General features: G+C 44.1%; 1 protein-coding gene across 1 annotated transcript in view; it reads right to left on the bottom strand.

The window, feature by feature from the left end:
• B3GNTL1 (UDP-GlcNAc:betaGal beta-1,3-N-acetylglucosaminyltransferase like 1) overlaps positions 1–18,752 on the bottom strand; it is a 106,381-nt gene that overhangs the window by 55,512 nt on the left and 32,117 nt on the right. Inside the window, exon 5 of the mRNA XM_052658514.1 lies at positions 6,397–6,462. Within this exon, the coding sequence (XP_052514474.1) occupies positions 6,397–6,462 (66 nt within the window). The remainder of the gene's footprint in view (positions 1–6,396; positions 6,463–18,752) is intronic.

The raw sequence follows: 18,752 nt of genomic DNA, 5'->3' as shown, positions 1-18,752 counted from the left end.
TGCAGCGCCGGTGCCGTTCCCGGGCACACACTCAGCTGACCAAGTCAGTGCCTCTCTGTGGAGGCACGGTAGCCACCCCCACAGGGCGGGATGAGGCTGCACCATTCCCAGGCACACACTCAGCCTGACCAAGTCAGCGCCTCTCTGTGGACAGAGGGCACAGTGGCCACCCCCATAGGGCGGGATGAGGCTGCACTGAGCAGAGGGGAGATGACGGCCCTGGTGTCACCTGAAGATGGAGACTGGTCCACAGTGCCTACCTCCCGCCTCATGTTCCCACCAGGCAGGGTGGGCAAAGGCCAGGTCACCAAGGACTCCTCCTGAGCCCCCTGGAGACTCACATACAGGATGTAGGGAAGTCCTGCCACCGCCCTGTCCCACGACCACAGGGAAGGACCCGCCCACAAGTGCTGGAAAAGCTCTGGGCCGCCCTGAACCTCTGCAGGGTGCTCCCTGCCTCCTTCCCACCTTCATCCTCAGTGCCTCCATATTCCTGAGAATACAGAGCTTCCCACCTCTGCCCATCACAGGCGACCCCTCAGGGAGGGGCCCGGACCAAACACAGCGGCTTCCCTGAGCCCACCCAACTCCTGTCCCAGAGTGGATCTCCGTTCCAAAATGCTCCACAGGTGGGTGGGGAAACGCCCGACACGCCATCTCAGAAGCTCTGCAGAGAATGTGCAGCTGCATGATTTACGGGCGCGGCCACCCTCATAATCAAATGGCTTTCTTGTAAATGGCCTTAAAGAAGTAATGACCAAGGACAAACATATACTTAGCATTCATTTCATTCTTTCCAAACAAACTATATGATATAATCAACAAAACCACCAACTGGCAACTGCAAATCAAGATTTTTGTAGGTCATGACTTTTATAAAACCCGGCCCCACAGCAACAACCCTTAAGCTGGTTTTGTCTAGTGCAGCAGGGCTGCTCTGAATCCCTGGTCTCGCTGCAGACCTGTGATGCGGGGCGGGAGGAGGCACAGCTGCTCCACTGCTCGGAGCAAAGCTTCTCCTTTGTTGGATCAGAGTATCCAGTGCACTTAACACAAGCTTAGCGAGAAAAGCCCTAACCTCAAACCTTATAAAAGCACAAGACAATGTGTTTCAATTAAGATTAAGATAAACTGGAAGATTAAGATAAGCTTTACTGTATTGTAAAGACTCAGTCTGCAACGCGGGAGACCTGGGTTCAATCCCTGGGCTGGGAAGATCCCCTGGAGAAGGGAAAGGCTACCCACTCCAGTATTCTGGCCTGGAGAATTCATGGGGTCACAAAGAGCTGGACACGACTGAGTGACTTTCACTTCACAAGATAAACTGACATGGTCTATATTTTCCCCAAATTCTTTATATATCCCTAGATTTCAAGGTCTTTGAACTTACATGTTGTGGTTCAGTTGCTCAGTTGTGTCCAACTCTTTGCGACCCCATAGCCTGCAGCATGCTAGGATTCCTTGTCCTTCACCATCTCCTGGGCCTTGCTCAAATTCATGTCCATTGAGTCGGTGATCTCATCCAGCCATCTCATCCTCTGGTGCCCCCTTCTCCTCCTGCCTTCATCCTTTCCAGCATCAGGGTCTTTTCCAATGAGTCAGCTCTTTGCATCAGGTGGCCAAAGTATTGGAGCTTCAGCTTCAGCATCAGTCCTTCCAATGAATATTCAGTGTTGATTTCCTTTACAATGAAATGGTTTGATCTCTTTGCAGTCTAAGGGACTCTCAACACCACAATTTGAAAGCATCAATTCTTCGATGCTTAGCCTTCTTTATGGTCCAACTTTCACATCAATACATGACTACTGGAAAGACCATAGCTTTGACTATGCAGACCTTTGTTGGTAGTGATGTCTCTGCTTTTTAATATTCTGTCTAGGTTTGTCATAGCTTTTCTTCCAAGGAATAAGCATCTTTTAACTTCATGGTTGCAGTCACTGCAGTGATTTTGGAGCCTGGGAAAATAAAATCTGTCACTGTTTCTACTTCTTCTCTATCTATTTGCCATGAAGTGATGGGACCAGATGCCATGATCTTCATTTTTTGAATGTTGAGTTTTAAGCCAGCTTTTTCACTCTCTTCTTTCACTCTCATCAAGAGGCTTTTTAGTTCCTCTTTGCTTTCTGTCATTAGAGTGGTATCACTGCATATCTGAGGTTGTTGATATTTTTCCCGGCAATCTTGATTTTGGCTTGTGATTCATTCAGCCCAGCATTTCACATGGTGTACTCTGCATATAAGTTAAATAAGCAGGGTGACAGTATACAGCCTTGATGTACTCCTTTCCCAATTCTGAACCAGTCCATTGTTCCATGTCTGGTTCTAACTGTTGCTTCTTGACCTGTATACAGGTTTCTCAGAAGGCAGGTAAGGTGGTCTGGTATTCTCATCTCTAAGAATTTTCCACAGTCTGTTGTGATCCACACAGTCAAAGGCTTTAGTATAGTCAATGATGCAAAAGTAGATGTTTTCTGGAATTTCCTTGCTTTTTCTATTATCCAATGGATGTTGGCAATTTCGATCTTTGGTTCCTCTGTCTTTTCTAAACCCAGCTTGTACCTCTGGAAGTTCTCAGTTCACATACTGTTTAAGACTAGCTTGAGGGATTTTGAGCATTACCTTGCTAGCATGTGAAATGAGCGCAAATATACAGTAGTTTGAACTTCTCTGGCATTCCCTTTCTTTGGGATTGGAATGAAAACTGACCTTTTCCAGTGAGAACCGCCAAAAGTAACTTCACATGTGAGCCAATCACAAAAAAGTGGGGGGAACAATATATCTAAACGTATCTCACTCTACAATGTCAACACTGGTTACAAAATTCTTCACACAAAATTTCTTTCAATGCAAAAGATGTTGTCCGTGTTTGGAAACTGTGTGCCATTTCCAGTTATGTGAAAATCACCTCTGGTGTCTCCAGCCTGGACCAGTTCTCAGACTTAGGCCCGAGAGCTGAGGGAGAGGCCTCACCCATGAGGACGGACCTGCGATGCCAAGGGCGATGCACCCAGGATGCAGGATGTAGGGCTAGGAGGCGACCCTGATCATGTGAGGCAGCTGGACACAGGACACCGGCGACACCAGGCCCATCACGCCACTGGAGCAAGGGTCCATGGGTCAGTGATAACCTGGGCTCATGCACACACAGGCCCTATCAGTGACCACTTTCGGGTTCCTGAGGTGCAATCAGAGAGCGCAGGCTCAGTGCCTGGCCGAGCCCTCACGTGGGTTCCCTGGAATGTGACTAGGGGCGCATGTAAGAGAAGGGCCAGGTGAGTGGAATCGAACACCACATCACATTCTGAAAAAAAGGCAGAGGTTGGGCCATCCTGGAGGCTTGCAGGATGGGGGTGCTGGTCCCCACACACCCCTGCAGAACCACTCGTCTCGCTCACACGCTGCATCAGCAAGTCGGCACTAGGGACCCTCTCTGCTGTCTTCACTTCGTTCTGTGCTCTGGATGCTGGACATTCCCGCACTGGCCACCTTGTTGAGGACATCTGTGGCACTTGGTGAGCAAGATGTTCGGGTCCAGAGGTCTGGGCACCACGTCTCCCTCTCTGAGGTGAGGGTCCACAGAGAGAGAGGCACAGGACTGGGCAGGTCTCCCTGGTCCTCTTGGGGTCCTGTTTACCCCTGACCTTGTTGAGAGTAGAGTTTGGAGAAACACAGGCCTGCTGTCTGGCTCTCAGGCTGCAGAGCCCTGGAGGAAGTTGGTGGTGGTCAACAAGGAGACCGGCAGCCCCAACAGGACTGTCATAGCACAAGCCCCAGAACCCTGTGACACAGAGCTGCGGGCCAGTCAACGTGATGTGGCTGGGGCACATGGTCACACTGCCCACCAGCAGCTGGGCACTCAGACCACACTGAAGCATGAGGTCGAGTGGCCCTACAGCTATGCAGACAAGGGTGGAGGTCCCAGGTCACCCACCTGTGGCTCCGACCTCTTCCTCAGCTGCACCCACAGCCTCATGGGGGTCCCCTAGGACCCATGGATAGAGCAGGTCTGCAGGCAAGCTAGTGTCATACGCTAGCACAACCCACAGAGGGACTGGTACTGCAGCCTGGTCTCATTCAGACAGCTCCAAGGCTCCGGAAGCCTGGAATGTCCACCTGTGGGAATGGGGGAGGTGGCTAGGGCAAGGACACATACAAACCCACAGGCCCTGGTCAGCATGCAGGGGAGTTTTCTGGGAAGAGCAGACCTCTGAGACACTGCAGATGGACCTGGGAGCACTGGGAGCAGCTTCTGGTAGGCAGTGCTGGCTGCTGAGCCAGAGTAGAGGATGCGGGTTCCTTTCCAAAGGCAGCTCTAGCTACCACCACCCCTGACCTCCTGGTCACAGAACAGACTCTGGGCCACGAGGACCGGCCCAAGGATTCCAGCAGCCCTGGTAAGTCAGCGACACCAGCCCCCAGGCCACACACTGGTTCCCTTGATGCTACCTTGGCCAAAGGGCCATTTGTCAATAATGGAGCAGCTGGGCACTTTCGAGCCTCCCTCAAGTCCAGCCTTCTGGAAACGTTCAGCCTGCGAAGCAGTGGCGTAGACTCTCAAGACATAGCTGACAACCGTTTTTATCTTCTTACAGGCATATATCAAGGACATGTTTGTATTAACAATGTTTAAATGTAAGCAATATAAGTGTAACCACAATTTAGGGAATAAGAATCCTCAACATCAAACTTAAGGTTGTGAAAATCACCTATTCCATGAAAAGACAACAAAAGCTCTCAGGAGGAGTGTGCAGGTGTGTTCACAGGACAGCCAAGTCCTAGAGTCCTAGTCACGTGTGTGGGGCTAGGCCGTCGGACACAGCAGGAGGGGTACATTTCTTTGTTGTTGTTGTTCAATCACTCAGTGGTGTCTGACTCTTTGCAAACTAATGGACTGCAGCGTGCCAGGCTTCCCTGTCCTTCACCAGCTCCTGGACCTTATTCAAACTCATGTACTTCGAGTCGGTGATGCCATCCAACCATCTCATCCTCTGTTGTCCCCTTCTCCTCCTGCCTTCAATCCTTCCCAGCATCAGGGTTTTTTTCAGTGAGTCACTTCTTCGCATCAGGTGGCCAAAGTATTGGAGCTTCAGCTTCAGCATCAGTCCTTCCAATGAATATTTAGGGTTGATTTCCTTTAGGATTGACTTGTTTGATTTCCTTGCAGTCCAAGGGACTCTCAAGAGTCTTCTCCAACACCTCAGTTCAAAAGCATCAATTCTTTGGTGCTCAGCCTTGTTTATGGCCCAACTCTCACATCTATATATGACTACTAGAAAAACCATAGCTTTGACTATACAGATCTTTGTTTCTTAGAAGGAGAAAATCAGCAGATTAAATTCAGAGCTCCAAAATTAGGGGCTATTGGAAGACAAAGAATTCATCTTGGATGAAGAAACATCCTTCAAACCCCTTGAGAAACCATCTGAAGGAAGTATGTTTTTGAACCTTTGTCGTAACTCAGTACATGTTTCATGGGGTGCATGCTCTGAGCCCTGAGCCCTGACCCAGGAACTGGCTCTCTCCTTCATGAAGGCCAAGTGGCAATAGTCAGTCAAATATAGCACCTGGAGCCCGTGAGAAATGCATAGTCTCGGGCCTCACAGACAACTGGGGTCAGATCTCAGAGGCTTGTGCACTCACGACCTGGAGACACTGTGGGTGGACACGGCACAGGGAGACAGAGGTGAGCAAAACCCAGGGGCCGTTCCTCGGCAGCCAGGCACACGCACCCAAGACAGTCTGGACCTTCTCCTTCCCACTTTCAAAACCAGGGATTCAAAGACGTTTTTACTAAAACTTCAGCACAGACAGCTGAGCAGTGAGTCCTGTGGTCAGACACCCTAGACCCTGAACCTCAAGGGGGCAAGTGACCCATGGGCCTGAGATGTCCTTCCAAGTTTAAGTGGGTGGGAAATGCTCCCCTACACGGGGCTTCTGTGGGGGGACGCGAGCCTCCCTGGCCTGGAGGACAGGTCCTGGCAAGCCTCACTCATGGGGGCCAATGAGGAAGCCATTCTAAAGATGAGAGTGTAGTCTGAGGTTATGCAGATGATAAGTTTTTTTAAACTGATACACCCTACAGCTCTTAATCTGCTTTCATGTCCAGGGCACACAGCTTCAAAAATGCTGATAGAAATAAACCAAGCCAAAAAATAAATTAAAAAACCCTCTGGACCCATTTGAGAGTAACAAGTGCTACTCAAAACAAGAAGCACATTTTTCTTGAAAGGAAAACACCCGTGAGCGTGTGGACACACCAGGCACACATCTTTCTCCAAGAGGGCAGTCTGGCTACAAACTGACTCTCTCAGTCCTAAGGAAGAATCCTAATCTAAAAACACTATAACGGCATTTCTACCAAAAGTTGTAGAGACATGCATAAACATCCATACTCACACTTTTCGGGTGTTGCAAAGCGGCTTCGTGTTGCAGCCTCACTCTCTGAGGCATCATCACGTCGTCCTGCAGGAGAGAACACACTTGAAACTCCAGGAAGCAACTCTGACAAACAAGCAAGAAGACAGACAGCCCGACAGCAAAGGAGCAAAAACCACTACAATATTGTAAAGTAATTAGCCTCCAATTAAAATAAATAAAAAATAAAAAAAAAGAATTGTGCAAGTGGGGAAGGAAGTTTAAAAGGGAGGGAATATATGTATACCTATGGCTGATTCATGTTGATATATGGCAGAAACCCACACAATACTGTAAAGCAATTATCCTTCAATTAAAAATAAATAAATTAAAAAAAAAAAAAGAAACTCCAGGAAGCAACTGTGACAAACAAGCAAGAAGACAGACAGCCTGACGGCAAAGCAGGCAGGAGACCAGAACAGGCAGTGCAGACAGTGCCCAGTGACCCATGACCCCATCAGTCATCCGGGAAACTAAACTGCCCAGGATGCAGTGGAGCACGAGTGAGAAGCTGGACAATTCCAGTAAGAACCACACAGCAGGCAGGAATGAGGGTCTGAGGAAGACAGTGGGGCATGTCCAGCAAGATGGAGACTCTGATCCCCGAGAGCCAGTAACTTAATTTACCCAATGGGCAGAAAAAGGCTTACATATACACACCAGAGAGGTGTAGAGAGATGTTCACCACAGTGTTGTTCAAAATGGGGAACAGCTTGATGTTCACACAGACCAGCAAAGGTAAGCAAATCGTGTGCATCTCTATAGTCAAATACCATTGCGGTCTGACGGTAAACGACAGCTACACACACATAAGCGAATTTCACAGCTACAGTGCCAAGGGAAAGAGGCGAGACAATAGAATATATATACTATTATTCCATTTATTTAAAATCAAAAATCAAGCAAAATTAACCTGATTATTTAAGATACACACATACATATAATATGAACTACCATAAAGAAAGCAAGACAATTAGAATCCCAAAGTCAAAATAGTGGTGACTTTGTAGAGAGGGGATCAGGGTATAACTCTTAAGTATTAGCAATGCAGTTACTTGCTGGGAGGTAAATACATGTGTATTTACTTCCTAATTAATCTTTAAAGTGTACATGTATGTTCTGTGTATTTTTCTATAGGTATGTTTCATCTCACAATTTTAAAACTGCCTTAAAATTGATGAAAATTCAAATATGGTATCAATATGCCCAATAGAAGAGCTAAAAATAATGTCATTGGGAGGATATTTATCTTTAAACTGAGCAATGAGATAAACTGAAAGATTTGTATTTGTGTCTCTCATTTCTTCAACATAGCCTCATGAGCTAATGTGCTAATCAAATGAACTGCAGATGAAGTAAGCTGAGAGGAAGCTTGTGGTTAATGTGAGGAGGAGGGAAAGGAGGTGATGAAAGAGGAGGAGGGAGGGAAGGGGGAGGCGAGGGAGAGGGGAGGGAGGGGAGGGAAAGGGAGGGAGAGGGGAGGGAGGAGAGGGGGAGGGGAGGGGGAGGGGATTGGCAGGGCAAGGGCCCCTCCACGCACAGTGGCGCCCTCAGCAGGCAGGAACAGAAACGCAGGGAGGAAGCTGTCAGAACAGGAGTGGAGGAGTTGTCTATTCCAGGCCAGAATCCTTCCCTGGCTCCCATCAGGACCACGCTTGTGGGCATGTGCATGGTCAATCACAGCTGGGAATCTTAAAAAGGAAAACCAGAGGGGCTTCCCTGGCTGCTCAGACAGTAAAAAGGAAAACAAGGAAAACTGAAGTGGTGGTTGGGGTAGGGGTTGGGGGGTGGGGTGAGTGATGTGAGGAGAATAAAAAGAAGTTATGCTAGAGCTCAGCCTATTTCTCTCCCAGAAAGGGTACAGCAAAGCAGCAGAGCAGAGACAAACGAGGGAAATTTCCCTGAAAGGAGAGGCCTATTGATTAAATTCCTGAAAAGTGACCCCGTGTCAGGTGGCCTCATGCTGAATCCTAGAAATTCTGAGGGTTTCCTAAACCAGTCCCCACTCCTGGTTACAAGTGGGAAGGTGCACGGGTCAGCACAGGACTAGGCGAGTGTTTCAAAGTGAAAGTGGGGAGGGTTGAGGAAGCCACAGACAGGGTCAGGGTCAGGGCTGGCCTCTGCCCACACCATGACCTCCCCTGGGACCTTAGCACCACACACGCAAGCCCCGCTTCCTCCAAACTCAGGTGAGAACCCCGGGAACAGCACCACAAGCCTCTGGCCTCTAGTTCCCATACATACTCAATGACACCAAGACATCCACTGCAATGGGGATGGTGTGTGAACCAGCTCAGCTGTTGTATTTGGCTGGACCTCAAAAATATTTGCCAAGTAAATGAAGTGTCTGTTCAGGGCGGAATTGTATTTTCAATTCACCTCACCATTTACACAACACTCTTTTTTTGCGTGTGTGCTATTTATCACCATCTTCTACAGTTGGAGGCAGAGCAGCTAGTATTACCCCCATTTTTTGCCAAGGAAACCAAGGTTTGGAATCTCTACAGAACCCATTCAACATCTCATAGCAATTACATGTCAGGATTAAAATTTGAATGCAGGTCCAGTTTTACAGCTCAAGGATTTACACAAAAAGCAAAATTGCCCCAAAAGTCTTAGCTCTCAAGAACATTCTAATACAGTCTTCTATCACCTCTGCTGCTAGGTGTCTGAATAAAGTGAACATCTGCAAGTACAAGGAGCATACAGGAGACATTTAACACACCCCTGACCCTAAGCTGAGAAGGTCAAAGATGAACACAATGAGTAAACATTCAAGTCAAAAAGTGATAGCGTAACACGGTAACAGACTGTCTCAGCTGCACAGTGACTGCAGATTATAGATAAGCTCCTTGCTCTCCCAAGACCATTTTGAAAGAGGAAAAACTTGCTGAAAGATGGGAGCATGAAAAGATCTTTATTATACATGAAAAGTGATGTGATACTTTAATAACAAGCCCAGATGTGTTTCTGCCGTGATCCCACTGCCTTTCTTTGATGTCCATCCCAGGGAGGGGGCCTGCTCTGGTCACGATCACTGTGCTCACAGCTGGTACCCAATACCAGGAGTTGGTTTTAATAAAAGTCAGCTGGTATCTGCAATGCAAACAGGAGGGGGCCTACAGGATGGATATAAAAGGTCATCAAGCATGAACTACAAAAACCCAGAGTCTGCATGTCCTGATCCCAAGGTGTATCTGGAAACAGATTTTCCCTACCACAGGAGGGAAGGGGCAAAACCTCCAGATTTATTTGCTGAAAGTGTGCAAGATTCCACGATGATTACCAGGTAAGAAATATTCTTGGCAGCCAAGGGGAAAGAATTTTAATGTATTATAAAAATAACACTAATTCAAGATGAAACACTGTTCCCTTTCTGACCATAAGAATGTTGGGTAGAGAAAAACTAATCTTGTCAAAGAATTTGAGTTAAAAGAAACCTGCATCTTTGAGTTCAGTAGCTTGTGAATGGACGGTGGTCCTGAGGGAGCAAGGCTGTGGACCCCCAGGGATGACCAACTCCCAGGATGGGTGAGGGGCAGGAGGAACCACTTGCAGATGAAGGAAATAGCAGCCCACAGTCAAGGAGATCTGTGAAGAAAGCAAGGTCGATATTGTGGTCTCTGTTAAGTCTCCCTATGCTTGACTTTTGGACAAGATTTGAAGACACAGGTAGCAATTCCCTGGTCACACCTCAACCTCAGGACGCACATTTCACGCAGAGGACCCTGAAGGACAGGGAAGAGAGCAGAGGAAGCCCATCTGCACGCCGAGAGCTGATGTCCAAAGCACAGCATCAGGGACTCACACACGTGACTCACCTACATTTTCCTGAAGCCTGAGACACTGAGGGGAAGCGAGTCTGCTTGAGAAGCTGTCTTCTGTGATTTGCTACTTAGCCTGAGTAACTAAGTCATGGCAGGGCAGGACCCCCACGGAGGTCACAACGCCTCCACATCCAGTTGCAGAAATGACAGGCTAATGGCACACAAACAATTCCCAAACATACTGAAAGAGTCTTAAACAGAGAGTTAACAAGGTAGCTCACTACCTTGAGCCCAAATCTCTGAGAATCATCAGCTGAGAGAGGAAGCAAGCCACCTCTGCCCGCAAATCCTCACTGATCTATGAGAAACAGCTAAACTCTGAGCCATGGTTCTGGTAACCCTGCGAGGCTGCAGGGAATGGAGATCAGAGCCAGCGGTCTGCTCAAGACTGGGAGTCGGGGCGGGGCCTGCTTTCAACCCACAACAGTTCTGAGCTCAGGCCAAGGCAGGTTACTTCCTCAAAAGGTGAATGGGATATGTAGCCTAAAAGAGCCCAGAAGCCTCAAAACAGGGTAACAAGGGTCCCAGGATGGTGGTTCTCCCAAGCACCTGGAAGAAGCAGAGGAAAATCTCTGAGGGAAAAAACTTTCATCCACGGCCTCAAATTAACGCCACAGAGAAGTATTCAAATACAATGGCCAATACACAAAGACAACTGGGCATGTAAGTAAAAACACACAAAAGAACAGATAATAAAAGACTTCCCAAGGCAACCATTAAGAAAATAATTTAAAAAGAGTTAAAAATCAATAATTTATTACAAATAGTACACTAGAAAATATCTTGGAGAAGGCGATGGCACCCTACTCCAGTACTCTTGCCTAGAAAATCCCATGGATGGAGGCGCCTGGGAGGCTGCAGTCCATGGGGTCACTAAGAGTCGGACACGACCGAGCGACTTCCCTTTCACTTTTCACTTTCATGCTTTGGAGAAGGAAATGGCAACCCACTCCAGTGTTCTTGCCTGGAGGATCCCGGGGACGGGGGAGCCTGGCGGGCTGCCGTCTCTGGGGTCGCACAGAGCCGGACACGACTGACGCGACTTAGCAGAAAATATCTCTTTCATTTTTTTTTAAAGGGAAGCAGTAAATAAAGAACAGAGGAACAAAAATAATATGAGTCATAGAAAATAGAAAAGAAAATAAATAGCAAAATGGCAGACATAAATCCAATGGTAAAAAACTTAAATTATGTGAATAAATTCAAAACTCTAATCAAAGGTAAAAGTTGTCAAACTGCAATAAAACACACATACACACACACACAAAAACAAAAACAAGTTCTACCTATAAGCTATTTACAAGAGACAAAAATTCAGGTTCAAGGACACAAATAGATTAAAGTAAAAGAATGGAAAAAGATACAGCAAGCAAACTATAACCATAAGAGAGACGTAGTTTTACTAACACGAATCAGAACAGACTTTAAAACAAAGAACATTAAAAGAAACTAAGAGAGACATTAAACACTGACAGAATGGTCAATCCATCAGAAAGATATAACAATTATAAATAGGCATGTATATAACAACAGTGGAACAAAAAGAAACAAAAATGAATGGTATTGAAGAGAAAAATAGACAATTCAACAATAAGAGTTGGAGACTTTAATAACCCACCATCAAGAATGGACAGAATAGACTCAAATGACTTCTACCATATGTAAAATAGATAGCCAAGGGGAATTTGCTGTATGGCTCAGGAAACTCAAACAGGGGCTCTGTATCGACCTAGAGGGGTGGAATGGGGAGGGAAACGGGAGGGAGGTTTGAAAGGGAGGGGATATATGTATACCTATGTCTGATTCATGTTTGACAGAAAACAAAATTCCGTAAAGCAATTATCCTTCAATAAAAAATAAATATATTAAAAAAAGAATGGACAGAATAACTTGACAAAATAGTGCAGCTACAGATGATATGAGCACCACCAACCAGCAACATCAACCAGCTGACTTCTGTCTATGGACACCCACCCAATAACATCAACTTGCTGACATCTACCTATGGAACTCCCACCCAATAACAACAGACTGTATGCTGCTGCTGCTAAGTCACTTCAGTTGTGTCCAACTCTGTGCAACCCCATAGATGGCAGCCCACCAGGCTCCGCAGTTCCTGGGGTTCTCCAGGCAAGAACACTGGAGTGGGTTGCCATTTCCTTCTCCAATGCATGAAAGTGAAACATGAAAGGAAAGTCGCTCAGTCATGTCCGACTCTTAGTGACCCCATGGACTGCAGCCCACCAGGCTCCTCCATCCATGGGATTTTCCAGGCAAGAGTACTGGAGTAGGGTGCCATTGCCTTCTCCAAACAGACTGTATACTACACCACAAAAAAGGGATTGTAAAATTTTAAAGATCAGATCCCCTGGAGAAGGGATAGGATACCCACTCCAGTATTCTTGGGCTTCCCTGGTGGCTGAGTTGGTAAAGAACCTGCCTGCAATAAGGGAGACCTGGGTTTGACCCCTCCATCCCCTGGAGGAGGGCATGGCAACCCACTCCAGAATTCTTGCCTGGAGAATCCCATGGACAGAGGAGCCTGGTGGGCTGCAGTCCATAGGGTTGCAAAGAGTCAGAAATGACTGAGCGACTAGCCACAGCACACAAAAGCATATAAAGGGTGTTCTCTGACCACATAAAATTATTAGAATTAAAAAATAGGATTTGGGGAAATCTACCACCAATATATGGATATAAACAATGTACTTCTAAATAGGCAATGGGTTAAAGAAGAAATCACAAAGGAAATCAGAAACTACTCTGAGGTATTTGAATGAAAATGAAAACAGGACACAATACAAAACAGATATAGCAATTCTTGGAGAAAATTTTATAGCTGTTAATGCCTAAAGTAACAAAGAAAGATCTTAGGAACCAACCATACACACACACACACACAAAGCAAACTCAACCAAAAGTAAGCAGAAGGAAGATAAAGATTATGGCAGGAATCAATGAAGCAGAAAAAAAAAGAAAAACAGATAATCAATTAAAACAATGGCTGGTCTTTTGAAAACATCAACAAATGTATCAAACATTTAGCTAGACTGGAGATGAACAAGCTTTTTCTGTAAAGGGTCAGACAGTAAATATTTTAGCTTTTCTGCCACATATGGGTTCAGTCAATATTCTTTTTTGTTGCTGTCTTGTTTTTACAACACTTAAAAAATATAAAGACCATTTTTAGCTCAGAGGCTATAAAAAACAGGCTGCCAGTGGGTTTGGCCTATGAGCTGCTGTCTGTAGACTCCTGAGCTAGACAGACCAAGGAAAACAAAAGACACAAATACCTGATTCAGGAGTGAAAAAATAAGACAGCAGCTCTGACTTCATGAAAGTTAAAAGGACTATGAGAGAGTACTATAAGTAACTACATGCCAACAATTTAGACAATTTAAATGAAATGAACAAATTTCTGGAAAGACATGAATTACTAAAACTGACTGAAGAAATATAGAATCTGAATAGATCTATATAAGAAGTGGAAAAAAAAAAAAAAGAACTAGTAATTTGAAATCTCCACACAAAAAAGTCCAAACTCAGATGGTGAATTCCATAAACATTCAAAGAATAAAGAACATCCCACCTTTAGAAAGTCTCCCAGAAAAATGAAGAGGAATCATTACTTCCCAGCTCATTCTCTGAGGCTCATATTACTTGATACTGAAGAAAATAACATCACAAGAAAAGTACAGAACAATATCCCACATGGATACAGATAAAAAAGTCCTTGACAAAACATCAGCAACATATAAAAAGGATTATACACTATAATCAGGTGGGATTTATCCCAGAAATGCAAGGTTGCTTTAATATCTGAGAGCCAATTAATGTCACAGATCATATTGAAAGAAAAAAAAGAAGAATCACTACATGATGATCTCAGTAAGTACATAGAGGCATTTCATAAAATCTAATGGTTATTCATGGACTTCCCTGATAGCTCAGCTGGTAAAGAATCTGCAATTCAGGAGACATCGGTTCGATTCCTGGGTCAGGAAGATCCCCTAGAGAAGGGATAGGCTACCCATTCCAGTATTCTTGGGCTTCCCTGGTGGCTCAGCTGGTAAAGAATCCGCCCGCAATGCGGGAGACCTGGGTTTGATCCCTGGGTTGGGAAGATACCCTGGAGAAGGGAGCTACCCACTGCAGTATTCTGGCCTGGACTCCGGTATTCTGGCCTGGAGAATTCCATGGGGTCCCAGAGAGTCGGACATTACTTAGTGACTTCCACTTTCACTTTTCATTCATGAGAAAAATTCTTGACAAAGTAGGAAGAAAGGAACTTTCTCAACCCAATAAAACTCACCTACAAAACCCCTGCAGCCACATTTTAATGGTGAGTGATGGAATGCTTTCCCCGAGGCTGGAAACAGGGAAGATATCTGCTCCTGTGACTTCTGTATTGAGGTCTGGTCAGTGCAATCAGGCAAGAAAGAGATATAAAAGGCATCCAGATTGGAAAAAGAAAAATTGCCTCCATTTGCAGACAATAAGATTTTATATTTAGAAAACCCTAAGAGATCAAAAACTACTAGATCTAAAAACTACTAGAATTAACAAACAAATACAGCAAGGTCACATAATATAAGATCAAGATAGATACAAAAATCAATATTGTTTCTATATATTGGCATTGAACAATCTGAAATAAAATTAAGAAAATAATACATTCACAATAGCATCACAAGGATAAAATATTGAAGTATAAATTTAACAAAGGAAGTATAAGATCTGTATGGTAAAAATTACAAAACACTGCTGAAAGAAATTAAAGACCTAAATAAACAAACCAGACATCTCATGTTTATGGATTGGAAGACTCAATTCCTCAGCAAAGCAATTCTCCCCAAATTGACCTATAGACTCAATCTAATTGAAATCTAAATCTCAACTTGCTTCTTTTGTAAAAATGACAAGATGACCCTAAAATTCATTTGGAAATATAAAAGATCCAGAATGGAAAAAATGTTGAAAAAGGAAGAAATATTATAGATGGAGGGCTTACAGTTTCTGACTTTTTAAAAAATTGGAATATAATTGCTTTACCACAGTTGTGTTAGCTTCTGCACATTTTCTGACTTTGAAACTCACTACTGGGAAGCTACAGTGGTGGCCTAAAGATAAACATAGAGATCAGTAAAGCATAACTGAGAATAGAGAAATACCTTGGCAATTATGGGTGATTCAAGGCAGTTCAACAGGAATAAAACAGTCTTTTCAACAAACTGCTAGGACAAGTGGATCACCACAGGGAAAAGGTAAATAAGACCCTACCCACACACAAAAATTAACTCAAAATAGACCACAGACTTGAATGTAAGAGCTAAAACTAAAAAAACTCTTCAGAAAAAAACTTAGGAATAAACGTTAGTTATTTTGAATTAAGCAAAGAATTCTTAGATATGACAACAAAAGCACAAATAATGAAAAAGAACTGACAAACTGGGCTTCTTCAAAAGTTAAAAATTTTGTGTTTTAATTTAGGTCCATCCTAAAGGAGATCAATGCTGGGTGTTCACTGGAAGGACTGATGTTGAAGCTGAAACTCCAATACTTTGGCCACCTGATGTGAAGGGCTGACTCATTTGAAAAGACCCTGATGCTGGGGAAGATTGAAGGTGGGAGAAGGGGACGACAGAGGATGAGATGGTTGGATGGCATCACCGACTCAATGGACATGAGTTTGGGTGAACTCCGGGAGTTGGTGATGGACAGGGAGGCCTGGCGTGCTGCGGTCTGTGGGGTTGCAAAGAGTCAGATATGACTGAGCAACTGAATTGAACTGGACTGAACTGAATTTAGGTATAAATTTATCAAGAAAGTAAAAAGACTACCATAGAATGGGAGAAAATCTTTGCAAATTCTATATCCAGCACTAACGAGTATCACCCTAAAGACATGACCTCCTTCCCGACATTTAAGATCTTTTAGTCTACTGCAGAGGTGAGTGTTACTGCATTTAGTTGAAGGAGAGATCCTGAATGGAAGTCCTGTGAGTGACGACCACAGAGGGACGATGACCACAGTGGGATGGAGCTCACAGCGCCAGGAGAGCAGTTAAAATGGAAGGAAACAGAAATGACACTTTTCTGAAGCCTTTCCACCCAATCCCAGTACACTTTTTCTGTCTCAGGGTATCCTATATTTCTTTGGCATTTGGAAGAGAATTTATTAAGGCTATATATGAAAAAAAACTATGGTAAACAACACATTATACTTAACAGTGAAACATTTCAGCTCTCTCTTTGAAGCTGTCTCTGTGAAGGGAGACAAGAATGCCTATTATCATGATTTCTATTTAACAATTCACTGGAGACTTGAGTCAAAAAAAAGAAATAAAAGATACAAGGCTTGGGATTTCCCTGGTGGTCCAGTGAGTAAGACTCTGAGCTCCCAATGCAGGGGGCCCAGGTTTGATCCCTGATCAAGGAATTAGATCCCACATGCCACAACTAAGAGTTTAGGTGCTACAAGTAAAGATCCTGCGTGTCACAACTAAGACGCAGCACAGCCAAGTAAATAAGTATTAAAAATAAAAGTTACAAGGCTTAGTAGAAAGAGGAAAAATGACTGCTTACATAAACAACCCAAAATAATCAACAGAGAAATATTAGAATTAAAAATGAATTTAATAAGGTTTTTGGATATAAGATCAATAAGTAATTTCTTTATATGTATAATGATGCCTCTTACAGTAATATCAAGAAAGGTCAAATAACTTTCATATATTGTTGGTTAGAATGTAAAGTGGTATAGTCACTTTGGAAAACATTATGGTAGTTCCTCAAAATGTTAAACATAGAGTTACCATATGACCCAACAATTCCACTTCAGGAAGAACTGAAAACACCTAGCCACACAAAAACTTGTACAGGAATGTTTATAGCAGCATTATTTATAACAGTCAAAAAGTGGAAACAACCCAAATGTTCATCAACTAGCAAACAGATAAAGTGTATATTCACACAAAGGACTGCTATGCACCAATTAAAAGAAATGCAGTACTGACACATGCTATAACATGATGAGCCTTGAAAACATCACGCCAAGTGAAAGACGCCATTCACAGAGACCACATAATGTAGATTCCATTTATATGAAATGTCCAGAACAGGCAAATCCATAGAGACAGAAAGGCTAGTGGCTGCCCACAGATGGGAGCTGGGGGAATGAGGGGTGATTACTAATAGGTACAGGGTTTAATTTTGTGGTGATGGAAAAAGTCTAAAATTAGATTGTGGTGACAGTTGCACAACATTGTGAATATACCAAAAACCGTCGGATTGTACACTTTAAATGGGTGGATTTTATGTGAACTGCATCTCAAGAGAGCTGATAAAAATGTGTTTTTTTAAATCAAATATCAAGGAATTAATTTAACAAAGGACTGTAAGCCCTCTGTATGGAAACTACTCATGGCTATTGAGATAAATTAAACAAGATCTAAAAAAATCAACGAACATATAGTCATTCTTAGGAAGACTATTGTAAAGAAGCTTTTCTCACCTAATTGATCTACTGATTCAATATAATCCAATCAAAAGCCTCAAAGCGGATTTTGTGAAAATGAACAAAATTACTCTAACATCTATCCAAAAAATGCAAAAAGATTTTCTAAAAAATAGCCCTAACTACTACAAAGATGAACAAGAGAACATACAGCATGAAATTAGATGTTCAATAAAGCTACACTGTGGTGTCAGCGGACAAAAGGACAGACTGACAACCCAACTAGACAGAACACAGAGGCCAGAAACAGGCCACACTCACATTCACGCTGGGCTAAAGTCAGCTCACAGAGCTGCAAGGAAGGATACAAATCAGCCAGGATATCTGTTCATTAGAGGGAGTGCAAACTGACCGGCCAACATGGGAACCTGGCAGCATCCAGCAAAACTGAGCACAGGCACCGAGGACATCCCAGTTCCATCCCTACGTGTGCATTTGTATGTGTGACAAGAGATAAGCACAAGGATTTCTTGGCAGCAGTACTCAAACACCCCAATGTCCAAACAGCAGAATGGATAAACTGGACATATTCATATCATGGAATATTACATAGCAATGAAAAGGCGTGGCTTCCGTTCCACAAAATAATGTGAACCAGTCTCCAAAATGTAATACTGTGTGAGACAAGGCAGGCACAGAAGACATGAGGAATCACATAAAGGTCAAAATGACTAACTTAGGGTGTTAGTATCCCAGCTGACTTGTGGAGAAGAGGAGGGGAATTACTGACAAGGAACAGGGGGGGCGTGTGTGACACCGGCCGTGTTCCATTCCCGGGCTGGGCCACGGGCTGCCCTGGAGTGTTCACTCCCTCAAGACTCAACAGACTGGGCACTTATGATCTGTGCTGTGTTTACATGTTAAACAGAAATAAGCAAAGTCAATTTCAAGTGGGGTTTATATCAAAATAGAAAAGGTTAAAAAAAAAAAAGCATCTGGAACATTAAAGAATAACTTCAGGGCCTTCAAGTAAGAGAAAACAACTCATGAAGAAGA

The sequence above is a fragment of the Budorcas taxicolor genome, chromosome 19 (assembly GCF_023091745.1).
Source record: "Budorcas taxicolor isolate Tak-1 chromosome 19, Takin1.1, whole genome shotgun sequence".
NCBI classification, from domain to species: Eukaryota; Metazoa; Chordata; class Mammalia; order Artiodactyla; family Bovidae; genus Budorcas; species Budorcas taxicolor.
The sequence above is the reverse complement of the archived record's forward strand: the minus strand, read 5'-3'. Positions and strand labels throughout refer to the sequence as shown.